General features: G+C 44.5%; 1 protein-coding gene across 3 annotated transcripts in view; it reads left to right on the top strand.

Annotated features, from left to right (window-relative positions):
• The window catches only part of Stpg1 (sperm tail PG-rich repeat containing 1), a 41,784-nt gene that overhangs the window by 1,895 nt on the left and 24,477 nt on the right, over nucleotides 1–15,412 (top strand). For all 3 annotated transcript variants that reach the window (XM_046468789.2, XM_046468793.2, XM_046468790.2), the window contains exons 2-4: nucleotides 1,501–1,619; nucleotides 6,719–6,862; nucleotides 10,661–10,779. In XM_046468789.2, coding sequence (XP_046324745.1) covers nucleotides 6,793–6,862; nucleotides 10,661–10,779 — 189 coding nt within the window. In that variant the 5' untranslated portion in view covers nucleotides 1,501–1,619; nucleotides 6,719–6,792. The remainder of the gene's footprint in view (nucleotides 1–1,500; nucleotides 1,620–6,718; nucleotides 6,863–10,660; nucleotides 10,780–15,412) is intronic.

Consider the following 15,412-nt stretch of genomic DNA (forward strand, 5'->3'; position numbering starts at 1 on the left):
TATCTTGATATACCAATGTACATACCTATCTATATACATATGATATATTGATATGCCAATATATACTTAGTACATATTGATATACCCTCTATGGTAATATGTGTAAAATACTATAGTATAAATGCATAAATTAGCTATATAATAACATTTTTGTAAAAAGAGATGGTAGAATGAGAGCATGCCTATTGTTATAATTATGTGAGTTAAATACAGAATCTAGTTCTGGGAAGATCATAAACAAATGAATTAATGATATACAAAATAAGATTGGGTAGTGAAAAGTGCTTTCAAAGAAATAAAGTAGAGTAAGGGTCTGGAGACAGATGGGCTGGTGCTTCTTAAGAAAGGGTGGTCAGGGAAGACATTCCTAAGAAGGTTTGAGCAGAAGCCTAGATGATTTTAATGACAGGAACGTTGTCCATAGAGTGAGAACAGGTAGTCTCCATGCCACAAGGGAGATATTACAGAAGCCAAGACGTCCCTGGGGGAAGAGGGTTAGTCTTTAGTCTTAATAACTGCTTTCAAATTCTTGAAGTATAGTCATATAGAGTATCTCACTGTGACTCACAATAAGAAAGGCACTTACTTTACATTATAACCCAGAGCACACACATACACATAAAAATTTCACAAACCTAAATTTTGAAAAATCACCAATGAAGAAGAGAAATAAGATTTTTATTCTGAGTGGTTCCAAGGTTAGAAGTCAGGTGGGCTAAAGGCGGGGGGGAGGGAATTCACTTTGATATAGGAAGGAACTTTCTAGCAATTAGAACTGCTCAACAGTGATGCCTCATTGAATTTTCAAACTGCATTCTGAAGAACCTTAGCATTCTGTGAAAATTCAAAACAGTTTCAAATGTTTGCTTTGTATTTTGGAACTGTATGCAACATCTAGCTTTTCTCATGGTCACTCAAGTGTAGTAAATGTCCAACTTTGCATGTTAACATTTAGTGTGTGCCACCTTAGACATTTCCCTGGAGGTCAATTGTGAGCAGAGGTCAGGCTTCATGGGTTTGAAGCCTGATTCCACCTTACTCCTCGTAGGATCTTGGACAAGTCACCAAAAGCTTCCCTCTAAACTTCAGCCCTCTTGTGTGTAAAACAGTGGTGACACCTCACTTGATTACTGTAAGGATTGTGTGAAGTCTCTGTACAGGGGGCCATAAGTGCTCAATAAATGATAGCTATTATTTGAAGCTGTTAGTACAAAGTCTCTGTTTATATCAAATCCTAACGTTAGAAGAGCCTCCTGAGGTCGGGCTGCATCAACTGCTTCAGTGAATCATCATGCTAATCCTCACAAGTGTCCTGAGAGGAATGTGCTCTCATCCTTTCCAGTTTAGGAAGGAAGAAATGAGCCCAGAAAACTAGACCTATTTAGTGGCAGGACTAGAACCCTGAACGCAGGACTGGATACCCTTGACTGCTGCGCCTGGGAATTGCTTAAATCTATGAGTTGGTCAGGAGGAAGGTATATCTTCACTGCTCTTTCTCAGATTCTAGGCCCGTGACAACCTGTCATGTACAGTTGTACAAACAAGTACCCCAGTGAGGCACCCCTGAGCAGTGCTCCGTCCACACCTGGGTTGCACCAACTCCCCTCTCGACTTCCCAGGTAGGTTGGGGAGGGCTGGGAGGTAGCAGTGCTGTCGTTGGGTGACAGGGATAGCGATTGTTTTGAACATTTCCGTAATTTCTAACAATTTTGCAACATTTTGATAATTTAGATGCATTATTATTATAATAAGAGAATAATTTTAAAAAATATTTTTTAATTGTAGGTGGACACAATGCCTTTATTTTTATTTATTTATTTTTATGTAGTGCTGAGGATCAAACCCAGTGCCTCACCCACGTTAGTCGCACACTCTACCACTGAGCCACAACCCTAGCCCCAATAAGAGAATAATTTTAATCACCCATAATTCTAGAATACTGATGCATTTTTTTTTAGTAACAGTCTTATTGAAGTTAGGGAAGAGGATGGTTCTTATTGAAACAATCAGCATTGAAGGGTTTGTGAACGGGGTTGTTTTTCTAGACCGTTAAAGATATTGTTACAATGGAGTGGCGATTGTGCTGTGATCATTATTGATTTTTTTTCTGTTATTTTGAATCTCTTAATTTCTTGGAGGGTAATACCAAGTAATTCAATTAAATATTAAATTCTTAGTATAGATTACCAACCAATGAAGGTTGAGAAATGTGGCTGAAGGTGACAGAATAAAGTAAGGAACAGATACCTGGGGGAGGGGGTTTAGCTTAGCATAAAATTATTTATTTAATCCTTCATTCATTAGTATTTACAAATGGTATAAGTTCGGGACCGGGGAGTGGGCAAGATTAACCCCAAGTCCACTCATGAAAAAATGAACCCTGGAAATTAGACTGTCTGTGCTGATCACAACTAAAAAATAGACCAATGTGTAAACTCTTTTTAGATGTCAGAGAACAGGCAGTGCCACACAGCAATTCCTGAGGCTAGAAAAGCAAAATGAGCCCTACAGTCGTCCCCACTAAGACTGCAGACAGTTTCCAGGCCACATTATAAGGGTGGAGGGAGTGATACAAAGAAATTCTGGATTTCTGAGTTGAGGGGTGCTACAGTTTGGATCTTGAATGCACCCCAAAGGCCCATGTGTTGAAGGCTTTGTTCCCAGACCGGCACTATCGGAAGGTAGCAGAACCTCTAGGAGCAGTGGCCTAATGAAGGAGTTGGTCGCTAGGTGCCGCAGTCTGGCTGGGCACAATCAGGAGCCACTTGTCAAAAGAAACTAAGTTTATTTTTAGAACCACACACGCCAAACAAAACAGCCTCTCAGGAAAAACCCTCAGAGCCCCAACTGCCACCACCGGCTTCCCACAAGCCTCTCTCTCCAACAAGCCTCTCTCCACCTCCCACAATCCTCCTGCTCTTGAGGCCGATTGGCTGGGTCATGTGGGCGGAGCCAAAAAAGTCCCCCAATGAGCAGCTCCGTGGTCTGAAAGGGCAGGGAAACAGCCCAATGAGCATCAGCGCAGAGGAGCCAATCAGCTAGATGTTGCTGGGGCTGCTGTGAGCCAATCATCAGCCGGCAGCTGGAAGTTTGCTGGCTGCTGGAAGTTTGCTGGGGCCCCTTCTGCTGTGGCTCTCAACAGCTGGGGGTGTGCTCTTGAAGAGGATATTGGGCCCCTGGTCCCTTCCTGTTTCCCATCTGCCATGAGTGAATAGGCCTCCTCTGCCATGTGTTCCCACCATGGAGTAAGGTGCTGCCACAGGCCCAGAGTGAAGGGCCAAGCAGCTACGGATTGAAACCTCTGAAACTGTAACTCCAAATAAGCTTTTCCTCCTTTTAAGTTGATTATCTGAGGTATTTTGTCACCGTGACAGAAAGCTGACTAACAGAAGGAGTTAGAGATCAGAGTTTCAGGGAGGCTAAAGAATCCAGAATTTACAAGCTAGAATACCAGAGGTGGGGAGCTGCAGACAAAAAAAGTTCAGAAATCTAAAGAGGGGTCTCCCCAAGTCTTCGGCTGAGTAATACTCTGCTCATGCATGAAAAGAAACTAAGACTGGGGCAGAGGGCAGCAGGCTGAGCACTTTCTGGGGCTACTCAGAACGGTAACATTTCATGTTCCCATGAACCAGAATGGAGAGGCATTGGATTAGAGAGGGGCTGGGGAGAGTCACAGAAGCGCATGCCCTAGTAGTTCCCAGAAAAAAAGGTGCTCTGCACCTTTCAGAGTTTGAAATCCTGGAAGGATCATCTATAAGTTACTGAGAAGTACGCCAGAGGCGGGGGAGTACAACATTCTTTTCAAGAATACATCACAGGGCATCACTCAGCAATGTAATTCACAATATCTAGTCCCCATACAAAATCGCCATGAGAAGACATGGAGAAATATGACCCACATGCTGGGGAATAACCAATCAATAAAATAGTCCCAGAAATGGCAGAGATTCTAGAACTAGCAGAAAAGGACCTTAAAGCAACTATTATAAATCTTACAAATATGCTGAAGGACGTAAAGGAAAACAGGAACATGATGAGGCTAGGAATGGAAGAGGCTTTTTTTTTAACTTAAAAAATTGTTTTTAAAACAAAATAAAAGTTCAATTGATAGCATATGCAGAAGCTTAGACACTATGGAAGGTGAGAGAGAGGTGTGTGGGGGGGGCTGAGGACATAACAGTATAGGAAAGGAGAGAGAAAGCAGAAAAAAAGAGAAAACAGTCACTGAAAAATAAAAGATTAAAAAAGTAAAAATAAAAATGAAAAAACAAAACAAAACAGAAACAACCAGTGGCTGAAAGTTTTCCAAATTTGATGAAAACTATAAGTGTATAGATTCAGGAAGTTCAGTGGAGCCCAAACATTTAAAAGCATTAAAGAAAATTATGCCATTAAATCAAATGGCCGAGGGGTAATTAGAGTAATTAAAATCATAGAAAGTAGAACGGTGGCAGCCTGGGAGTGGGGAATATGAAGGAAGTACCATCTTGTATTAAACACCAAGGAGAGTTTCACTTCTGCAAGATGAAAGATTTATAGAGCTACATGGTGGTGATGGTTGCACAATATTATGAATTGAATTCCAAATTCCACTGAACTGTATACTTAGAAATGGTTAAGATATTGTTTCCAATTAAAATAATAATCACTTGAAATTTTTTTAAAATCTCAAAGATATGGAAATGGTTAATATGGTTAATTTTTATGCTGTGTGTATTTTAACACAATAAAAAATTGGAAAACATCAAATTGCTGTATAAAAGTGATAAACAAAAGATTAAAAATAGGTAAATAAAAAGACATATTAATGGGCCGGGGGTTGTGGCTCAGCCGAAGAGCACTTGCCTAGCACGTGTGAGGCCCTGGTTCAATCCTCAGCACCACATGTAAATTAAAAAAAAAAAAAAAGGTATTGTGTCGACCTACAACTAAATTAACCAAATATATTTTTTATTTTATTTTTTAATTTTTATTTATTTATTTTTTAATTGAAGTCTTTAATTGGTTTTTTTTTTTTAATTTTTTAATATTTATTTTTTAGTTCTTGGCAGACACAACATCTTTGTTTGTATGTGGTGCTGAGGATCGAACCCGGGCCGCACGCATGCCAGGCGAGCGCGCTACCACTTGAGCCACATCCCCAGCCCCAAATATATTTTTTAAAAAGACATATTACTTACAGAGGAGAAGAATTATAATAGACTTCTCATAAAAAATTATGCAAGTTGGAAAATAATGGATGAATATATTTTAAAGTGCTAGGGAGAGTTGATAGTAGGGGGAAAACCTGATGAATCCAATGGGCCAGTGAAAATAACTCTCAAAAAAATGAAAGAAAATGATGACCGTTTCAAACAAACAAAAACCTAGAAAGTGTGTTATCAGAAGATCTGCTTTGCAAAAAATGCTACTAGAAGTTCTGTAGATAGAAGCACAATGGTGCCAGACAGAATCTCGGATTTACACAGGATTAAAAAGCACCCAAAATGGTAAACATCAAATACATGTATTCTTATTTTAATCTCTTTAAAAGATAATTGAGTGGTTACATAAAAAATGTGAGATTCATAATATATGTAGGACTATTTTTTTCAGTCGTAGTTGGACATATACCTTTATTTTATTTATTCATTTTTGTGTGGTACTGAGGATCAAATCCAGGGCTTCCAACATGCTAGGTGAGTACTCTACCACTGAGCCACAACCTCAGCCCATAGAACTACTTTTATTTCTATGTATTATCAATAAACAATTGGAAATTGAAATTTTTTAAAATTCCATTTTCATGACAAAAATATGATTTACCTCTAAGATTCAATTTAACAAAATATGTGCTGTATCTGTACACTAACTACAAAATATCACTGAGAATTTTAAAAAGACCTAAACCTAAGCAAGGCATAGTGGGGCACACCTATGATTCCATTGACTCAGGAGGCCAAGGCAGGAGGATCCTAAGTTCAAGGTCAGCCTGGTCAATTATCGAGCTCCTGTCTCAAAATGAAAAATAAAAAGGGCTGAGGATGTGGCTCAATGGTAAAGCACCCCTGGGTTCAACCCCCAATACCAAAAAAAAAAAAAAAAAGGTTAGATCCCCAGCACTGCAACAAACAAACAAAAACACTGAGGAAGGAAATGTTGGTGAGGATTTGGAGCAATGGAAACAAATAATGATACATGCAACAGTTTGGAAGATTTCCAAAGGTGTCATTCTAAGTGAAAAAAAAGACAGACATGACAGTACTTAATGACCAAAAGCATTTCTATCAGGTGGGGCAGGTACTGACTGCAGAAGGACTTGGGAACTTGCTTGGGATGAAGGTAAATTTAATATCCTTATCATGGTGGTATCATTAGGGATTGAACCCAGGGGTACTCTGCCACTGAGCTGCACACCCAGTCCTTTTAATTTTTATTTTGAGATAGGGTCAACACTGATGAATTTTTATTGTACATCAGTTATACCCCAGTAAAGCTCAATTTGTAAGATGAAAATAAAATTCAGAGCTTTAAGTAGCTCTGTCAGCAACATCATCAGTGAGCTCTCGCAGATCTCCTACTGAAGACCACACAAAGTGCGGGGGACTTGGGGGTCACAGAACTTGGTGAAGCTCAGCCTCTACCCAACAAGATTTCTCAGTGCAGCCTGTAGATAGAACAGAACCCCACTGTGATAATACCAGTGTGAAATGGTCCCTACAAATGTTGCATTTTGCAGTTCTAGGTGCTTAGAAGAAGAGTTAGCAGAGGTTTTCCACAAACAAATGGAATGCATCACAGAACTTTGCTAACATGGACAACTTTGCACAGAAGGACGAACGCCTTGGTAGACCTTCCAGACACACCAACAAGATACAGAAAGGTCCAGTCAATTTCAATAACCCGTCTGTGCCAGGAGAAGAGGGCTCTTGACAGTACATGAGAGCACACTGGGTGGGGATATAGCAAATCCTGGGTTGTGTCCACCAGCCACCCTGAAGGATTGCCTTAGCTCCTGCTGCCCTAATGGTGATGACTGGGAAGAAGGTCCTCAACAACAACAAAAAGGCAGACTTGTTATTTCCGTGTATCTGTTAAGAATCACAGTCCTCAAATTTTAGCTGTGTAAGAGATCTTGTCTTCTTTGATTCCTAAAACTCAGTGTAAGTTCTCACCGAAAGCCCCCATTCTTTTGCTTTTAACTGATTTCTGGGTTTATAGTTAAAGTTTGTTTCTTACAGGCAGCCAAGAGTTGGGTCTTTCTTTCCTACTTAACCTGACCATCTGTGTCTTTTTTCTGATATTTTAGACTGCATATATTTAATGTGATTTATTCCTATGTTGTTTAAGTCTGTTGCTTTGTAAATTGCTTTTTATCTGGCTTGTTTATTCTTTCTTCTTTTTTTTTTTGTCTTTTATATTGTTCTTATGCTTCTACTTTATCTCTTTTGTTATTGGGAATAACTCTTTGTAGTATTTTCCTCACGGTTGCTATAGAGCAAAGTTTGGCAAAATGTGGCCTTTGGGTCAAATCTGACCTGCTGCCTGTTTTTATAAACAAAATTTTGTTGGAACACACCTATTCCTATTTACTTATGTATTATCTGTGGCTGCTTTTACTCTGGAATGGCATAGTTGGATGGTTGCAGCGAAGACGATGCAGTTGGCCAAGCCTAAAATAATTACTATCGAGCCCTTGATAGAAAAAGTCATTGATCTCTTCTTTAGACTTTATAGAAAACATCTTTAACTTATCACAACCAACCATGAAGTGATGTCCTCACACTTCACACGGAGAAGAGCCTTAAAGCAATATATTTAAATTTTTCTCTTTGTGGCCTTTGCGTTGTTATCATCAAACATTCTACTTCTACACATAGATATTATAAACCCCACACAACTTTGTTATTATTTTTGCTTTAAACATTCCAATTGTTTTTAAACCGATTCACGTTTTATATTTATATTTAAAACGATCAATTGATACTCATAATTTTATATTTTACATATACCCAAATATTCACTATTTCCAGACTCTTCATTCCTCTATGTAGATCCAGTTTCCCATTGGTATCATTTTTCTTCTGCGGGAAGGACCTGCTTCAGTGTTTCCTATAGGTCCAGTTTGCTGGTGATCCATTCTTTCCGTTTTCGTATACTTTAGAATTTTTTTGGCCCGGCGAAGCAGCACACATTGATTGCCCTTCTCAGAGATCCCATTCTTCTTTGGCCAGTTTCAGTGACTTGATTGTTTCGTATATTTCACCCATTAATTTTTTTTTTCTTTCTGACTAGGAAGGCAATTCCAGCCCCATTTTGGCTGGAGACGGAGTTTCAGTCCCCCAGAGGGTTTTTTCAGGTCCTGTTTCACCGTGTTCTCTCATCAAGAGGGCGGCTGGGGCTCTGCCATCTCTGTAGCCAGAGCCTCCATCTCAGTCACCTTTCCGTCTCCTGGGAGAATGGCCTCCTTGTACCCTCTTCTAACCCCCTGTCTGTACTGCCTCCTCTATAAACCCTTTGTTAGTTTACAAACTTAGGCTTTTAGAGACCAAAGTCTTGCAGCTGCTCTGCTCTTTGACTTGCTGGAGCGCATCCTTAAGGCAAAGGGTGCGTCGCCATCACCTACGTAAATGAGGAGCAGTGGCAAAGGGAGGAAAAGAGGGAACGTGCACTGCTCTCTCCGCACTTTCAGCTTTTTCTACGTGCTCCATGCTCAGCCCAGGCAAATGAGGCTAGAGTGTCCCTGTCTCCATTATTTCATCATTCATTTATTGAGGGCTTACCATGGGCCTGGCTCAGGAGGGGGAAGCACAGTGTAGTAATTAAGAGCCTGTGATCATGAGACAAATCATGTTCAAATCCCAGCTGTTCTAGTTACGGCTGTGTGATTTGGGTGAGTAACTTAACCCCTCTGATCTCAGTTTCCTCATCTGTAAGGCTGGTTCCTACTAGTACCCCAGAGAGGCTTCTATTAGCATTGGGTTTTCCTCCCTGGAAAAGAGTTTGGCTTTTTCAAAAACTCAAAGACAGCCAGGTGCTGTGGAGCATGCCCGTAATCCTAATAACTTGGGAGGCTGGGGTAAGAGGATGGCAAATTTGAGGCCAGCCTCAGCCACTTAGAGGGACCCTAAGCAACTTAGTGAGACACTGTCTCAAAATAAAAAAGTATAAAGGACGGAGGATATAACTCATGGTAAGGTACAATCCCCAGTACTGGGGGAAAAAATCAGAGACCAAGAAACCCGCCTACAGGATTGCTTTCATGCAAACACACACCACTGCTGTCCACGCACACCCCTTTCCTTTCTCTCGGCCATCTGGTTTCGCAGCCACGGTATTTTCTCCCTGAGGTTGAGGATTCTGAGGTCAACAACCCACAATAAAAAATTAAAAATATTAAAAAAAAAAAAAAAGAAAACAGGAAAATTGATACAATGAAAAAAAAAAAAAGATGCTTTGGCTTACTGCTGTGAACAGCCCAGAGTCAGGATGGACCCCACTCAAACTTTGGCTGGGGTGTCAACACCAATGAGTGGGGAGGGGGTCTCGGGAGGGTGTGAGAAGGTCCCTCACTCACACATGAGGCTTCCTGTGGGGGGTGAGCAGGCCTTAACTATTCCAAAATGGTTTTGGGACAGGGAGACCGGCTGGCAGGGGGCCTTTGTTGTGTTAGGGGTGGGGCTGGAGGGAGGGCAGGGGCTTTCATGGTTTGAATTCAGGAATGTCCCAGAAGGGAGCACCGGGCCCTGTCATCAGCCTTCCCGGAGCCGGAGTGGAAGGGGTGGAAGGGGAAGAGGGAGGGGTGGGGCTCAAAAGCGGTGAGCCCTGTGCTGAACTCACAGGCTGGAGTTTGTAATCGACCTGTTCAGCAGATTGACACTGTCAAGTTCTAGCAACTGGGACAACTTCCCAGACCGAGGGAGGGGGACACATCTTTTGAGCACTTCTACGCCCAGCCCAGACATCCACAACGTAAGCCTAGTTTTCTGGAAGTGACCCCCTTTCTGCTTTTGAACCCCACGTCTGCTCAAAGCAGAATCCGCCACCTGCCTTGCACAGCGTCCTAGAGTGCGAGCCACTCCACTCTCTGCGGATCTCTAGGTGACCGACCCGGTCCCTGGAGGACAGAGAGCAATGGTTCTGTCCCCTGTCCTTCCCCTCTTTCCCTTCTTCCTTCCTTTTGCCTGTGACTGACTGCTTCAGTGTGCTTATGTGACCTCATCTCATTAGTGTGAGACTGGAGAGGGGGAAACCCCAACAACTTACCAAAAGGAAAAGAAAAACAAGTAGGGAAGACTTTTTTTGAAAATTCAGTTTCATGTTTGTCTCTTGTCAAAAGGCAAGTTTCACTGGGCGTGGTGGCACACGCCTGTAATCCCAGTAGGTCAGGAGGCTGAGGTAGGAGGATTGAGAGTTTGAGGCCAGCCTCAGCAAGTTAGGGAGGCCCTAAGCAATTTAGTAAGACCCTGTCTCAAAGTATTAAAAAAAAAAAAAGGGCTGGGGATATTGCTCAGTGGTCAAGTGCCCCTGGGTCCAATCCCCAGTAGAAAAATAAACCAATAAAAGGCAAGTTTCTCTTCTGTTCCATTTAAAATAAAACTTTAGTGTACACCTCTGTGTTTTCTGTATTTGTCAGTTCATTTTTTTTGGTGCTGATTTTTATTTTGTTTTTGTGGTTTAGGTTTTACTGCTGCATATCCAACAAAACCCTCCATTCCTTTTAAATCACAAATTCCAGTAGCTCCAGAACAAGAAAAAAAAGGATTTAACAGTCAAGCCAAGAGATTTTATCAGAAGCAGGTAATGACACTGTGTTGGAGGTGGGTTATTTTTGGATTTTAGCCTGAAGACATGTTGTGAGTCTCTCTGTGAACAGCAGAGGGCAGTGTCGTCAAAGGAGTCACAGCCTCCTCTGCTGCGGCCATTGGGGGGGCTGTAAGACTGTCTTGGGACCTTACAGCAGCCTTTTCTGGACCCATGGTGTCAAAAATATTGAAGTGAACCACATATCTTTAAAAAGTATATTTGAAGATCATAAAAATATAAAATTCCCCCAATCCCATGTGTACTCAGTTAAAGAAAAAAAGTCTCACTCTAGTCCATATTACATGGGAAGAAATCACGATTTTCTTCAAATAACATGAGGGAGGAGTCTAATAAACTTAGAATTACCTTCGTGAGGAGGCCCGCACACCTTTTCCAAAAAGCTTCCTTAAACAATAGCTCATGACTGAGCTCCTCCCTCTGCACCCTCTTCCCCACATTTCTGTGTCTCCTTACCCTCTTTTCTACTTTGGGGTTTCTGGGGCCTGGCCTTCTCCCCTCTCACCAGCAGGGGGCCGAGGCAACTCCATGGTTCATTCCCTCATTGAACCAAGACCTGGAGAAGAACCCTCCTCTGGAGAAGCGATGGCCTCAGTCACCTTGTGCTGTCCTGTAAATGTGGTCATCCTGCCACCTTGCCCAGGAGGTCTAGGATCTGAACATGGGCGAGGTGTGAAGCTGAGAGCCCTGGCTTCCTCAGCCTGGTTCCTCCCCCGTGAGCAGGAGTGAGGAGCCAGAGGGCGTTGGCAGCTCACGTGAGATATTTCAGGATTTTAAGAAGCAAACAATAAGGAATACTGTGCACACCCCCCACCCCCCCCACACACGGGTACTTTTTAAAATTACTTGTAGATTTCCCCAAAGAGGATAAATATTTGCTCAGGCATTTTCTCTCCTTTCTAGTTTCTCTGGATCTTAGCTGCCAGGCCCTTCTCCGCTGCCATCTGGGTTTCCACGTGGCAATCTCACCACACCATAATGTCCCTCTGCAGGGTGATTGCAGCCCGGCCTCACCACTGATTGATCCCTGCCGTGTGTCAAATCCCTTTTAGGCTGTTCCTCTCCTCCGCAGAACAATGCTAACAGGGAGGGTTTATTATTTTAATTTAACGGAAGAGGAAACTGAGTCTTAGGGAGGTAGAGTGACCCACCCAAGGTCACACACGAAGGGTTGGGCACAGAAGAGGCGTTCAATAAATATTTGCTGACTCAGCGTTGGAAGAATTAGCTCTCAGCCCAGGCCCAGCTCACTCCAAAGCCTCTTGCGCTTTCCACACTGCACCACGCCTGCTTTTGTGGCCTGCGAGGCCATAAATTTGGCTGATGGAAGTCAGCATGTGTCTAGAAAGGGCTCTGGCAACTAGAGCTCTGGCCAGGGCGAGATGTGAGTGATTGGGTCTGGAGACGCAGGTCCAGAGACCTCAGGGGCCCGACTTTGATAAATTGTCATTTAAAACACTAGCATTTTCAGAACATTTTCTACCAAAGAAGCCAGGGTGGCAGCCAGCCGAAGCTACAGGCAGCATCAAACACAGAGTCAGTGCCCTCGGAAGTTTGATCCCCACTTTTCAAATATGGCGCGACACTACGTATTTGAACTTGATGTTAAAAGCATGGAGGTTAATGGAAAGGGCATGGGATCCCAGATCAGGCCCCCTGCCATGTTCCATTCTGTCACTGGGTGCTGTCACACCAGCTGTGTGTCTTTTCTAGGCTTCAACTTCCTCATCTGAAACATAGAATTCAGGTCATATGTAGACACAGAAAATCAACAGAGCACTGAGAAGCTAAGGAGCTTGTAGAACATCACCCAATAATTTAGTGAGGCAATGCGAGTTAAAAGGCCTCCCCGCCCTCCTCAGGACAGGAACCGTCCACACCCCGAGCCTGAGCTCATCCCTGGCCTGAATCCTCACCTCCCGTCGGGGCCCACTAGTGTGTCTGGAGCACAGGGAATGGCTGCCTCCGGAGGGCGCGCCTTCCTCCCCAGGCCAACTGTGCAAGGCTGTGGCCTCCTTGCCAGCTCACGGTCCCTAGGAGATGGCCGCTAGGGGCAGGAGTCCTTGGCAGGGCTTGGTGTCTGCACGGACAATCTGTGCGGCTGGACCTTCTCTACCTGTGTGCATCTGGCTGGTCCTCTGCACTCAGGCCGAGCGGGGCCTGCATGTCACCGAGTACAGCCCCGGGACCTGCTGGAAGTTTGCTCCCATCTCCCCTTTTCATTCCCAATTCACCATAGGTCGAGGGCACCTTTTCCCAAGCTGGGTGGCCCTAAGGACGTGCTAAAGCCCATCTGTGAACCAGAGAAAGCAAAGCTGGGGCTGCTGCCTCCTCCGTCCCTCCCTGGGTTGCTCATGGGGTTCAGGAGCAGTTAGAAAACCACAGACCTGGCCACCCGCCCTCCCCCACACCTTGCCTCTCAGGTTCGCAGGTGGTGAGGGACGTGTGTCCCAGAGAGGGCGTGTGCCCTGGGGAGAAGCCAGCTCTCTTACCTGTTGGTCTGTACTCTCTGCACTTCTTAGGCCACAGTCAGACTCAGTGGAAGCGCTCTCTCTCTCTCTTTCTCTCTCTCTCTCTCTCTCTCTCTCTTTGGCAGTGCTGGGGATTGAACCCAGGGCCTTGTACATGGGAGGCACAAACTCAGCTAGATCCCCGGCCCCCTCAGTGGCAGCTCTGTAGCCTTGGGTGAAGTCATCAGGGTGGATGGACACGTTGTCCTGAGACCATGAAACTAAGGCCTTTGTCAAAAGAAGCTCTTCCCCGGGGAACTTTGAACTTGCAGGCAATTTTGCCAGTAGATCAGCCGCAGGCCAGAGCTGCTCCCCTCAGGCCTGGCCTCCCCCTGTTACACACCCCAGCCAGAGCGACCCATGTCCCTGCACCTTGTGCTCATCTGAGAAACACCAGCTAGTCGCTTCTAAAACAGCCCAGAGCCGGGCGGATCACCTTGCTGACCCAGGGTGGTCTTTAGCCAGTGGCTCTGCAGAGCCTGCATTTTCCAAGACAGAAATTGGTTTGACAAACCAGTGATTTGATACAAAGTACTAATTGGACAGAATTTTAGTATCAGACTGTATGAAGATGTGACTGGCTCTCAGCTCTGCACGTCCTGCCATGTCCCTGCTCCCCCCTCCTCTCCCCTCTCTGTGCCTAGTCTGAGGTCAGGTGACTATGGCTTGTTGTCCATCTTGGCACATGCAGAGGTGCCCATCCAGGACCTGAATCTTCAAATGAGCTCTCAAAGTGCCTTTCAACCAAATGCTGCACAGAGGTACCCTGGGTGGGACGATGGGGACACACCTGCCAATCACTCTGCCAATCCACCCTGCATACCTCTGGCCCCCCCACCCCCCCACAGGGTCTTGACTCCCTCAAGGCTCTTGTAGCCCTGTGAAGAGCAGTGATGGGGATGATGACCGTGGCTTCCATGCTCTGTCACTGTCCTGCCCCCTTCTCATGTCATGACTCACACAAGCCTCTCACCGCGACACAGTCATGGGGACAATAGTTTGGCATCTGGCACGGGCTCAGTGCAGCTCTCAAGAGCAGTCAGCAGAGCCCTGGTGAATGTGACTCTCTTCCCCTTTCGCTCCCCACGCCCATTTTCGTTTCTTTGTTTGTTTGGTTTTGCTTCTGAGAAGGTCTCAGCCAAGAAGCCAAGGGGTGGCCAAGTTCACACCCTCCCAACTTAACTCACCACTGTCACAAAACATTAGTCACCTGAACTGTCATCCCGCAGGGAAAGGCTCTGGATTTTTATCATCCGCCCAAAGAGCCACCCCCTCCAAGGAGTTGTGGGAGAAAACCTGGATCCCCCGAAGCTGGCTGTCACCTGAAGGTCACCCCGCTGTCCCCTCTGCAAGGAGCCTTTGCCAGTCCCTGTGGTTTAAATACCCCTACCCTGGCCAAATTCACATTACCACTGGCAAAGTCTGTTTTCAGCAGCTCGGCTCACGGGTGCCACGGGCCGGCTGCAGCCTGCTGCTGCCGGGAGGCCTCTCCGTGGACACTCATTAAGAGCAAAAGGGAGCACTGTTTCCTCCAGGCCAAGAGGTGACAGTCCTCTTCCTGCTTGCCCTGGGCTCAAGCCAGTTTGCAGTGTGGCAGAGTTAAAGTATGACTGAGGTCCAGTAGGGTCAGATTTCACAGATAAAAATACAGGTCTTCAGTTCAATTAGAGTGTGGGATAGCTATTTTATTAGTGTAAGTATGCCCCAAATGCGACATGGGATATGCTTACACTAAAATAGCTATTGGTTGTTTATCTGAAATTCTGATTGAGCTGGGCACAGTGGGTCAGCGCATCCGTCCACATTTTGTGTTTCATCTAGCCACCCTGGCTCCCCAGGGACACGAGTGCTCAGAAAATTCTTGGGAAGAGATATGTCAGGTTTGAGCAGGGGTGGCAGACTGGGACTTAGAGATGTGGGTTTTTTGGTCCCTTTTTAAAAGAACTTTATATATATATTTATATATAATACCTTTTATTTTATGTATTTATTTTTATCCGGTGCTGAGGATTGAACCTAGTGCCTCCCACATGCTAGGCAAGCGCTCTACCACTGTCCCTAGTTTAAACCTAGAAGAGCCACACACTTCCTGCTGCAGC

This window comes from Marmota monax, unplaced genomic scaffold, assembly GCF_021218885.2.
Source record: "Marmota monax isolate L192 unplaced genomic scaffold, Marmota_monax_Labrador192_F-V1.1 WCK01_AAM20220418_F8-fsc00008, whole genome shotgun sequence".
In the NCBI taxonomy this organism is placed as follows: domain Eukaryota; kingdom Metazoa; phylum Chordata; class Mammalia; order Rodentia; family Sciuridae; genus Marmota; species Marmota monax.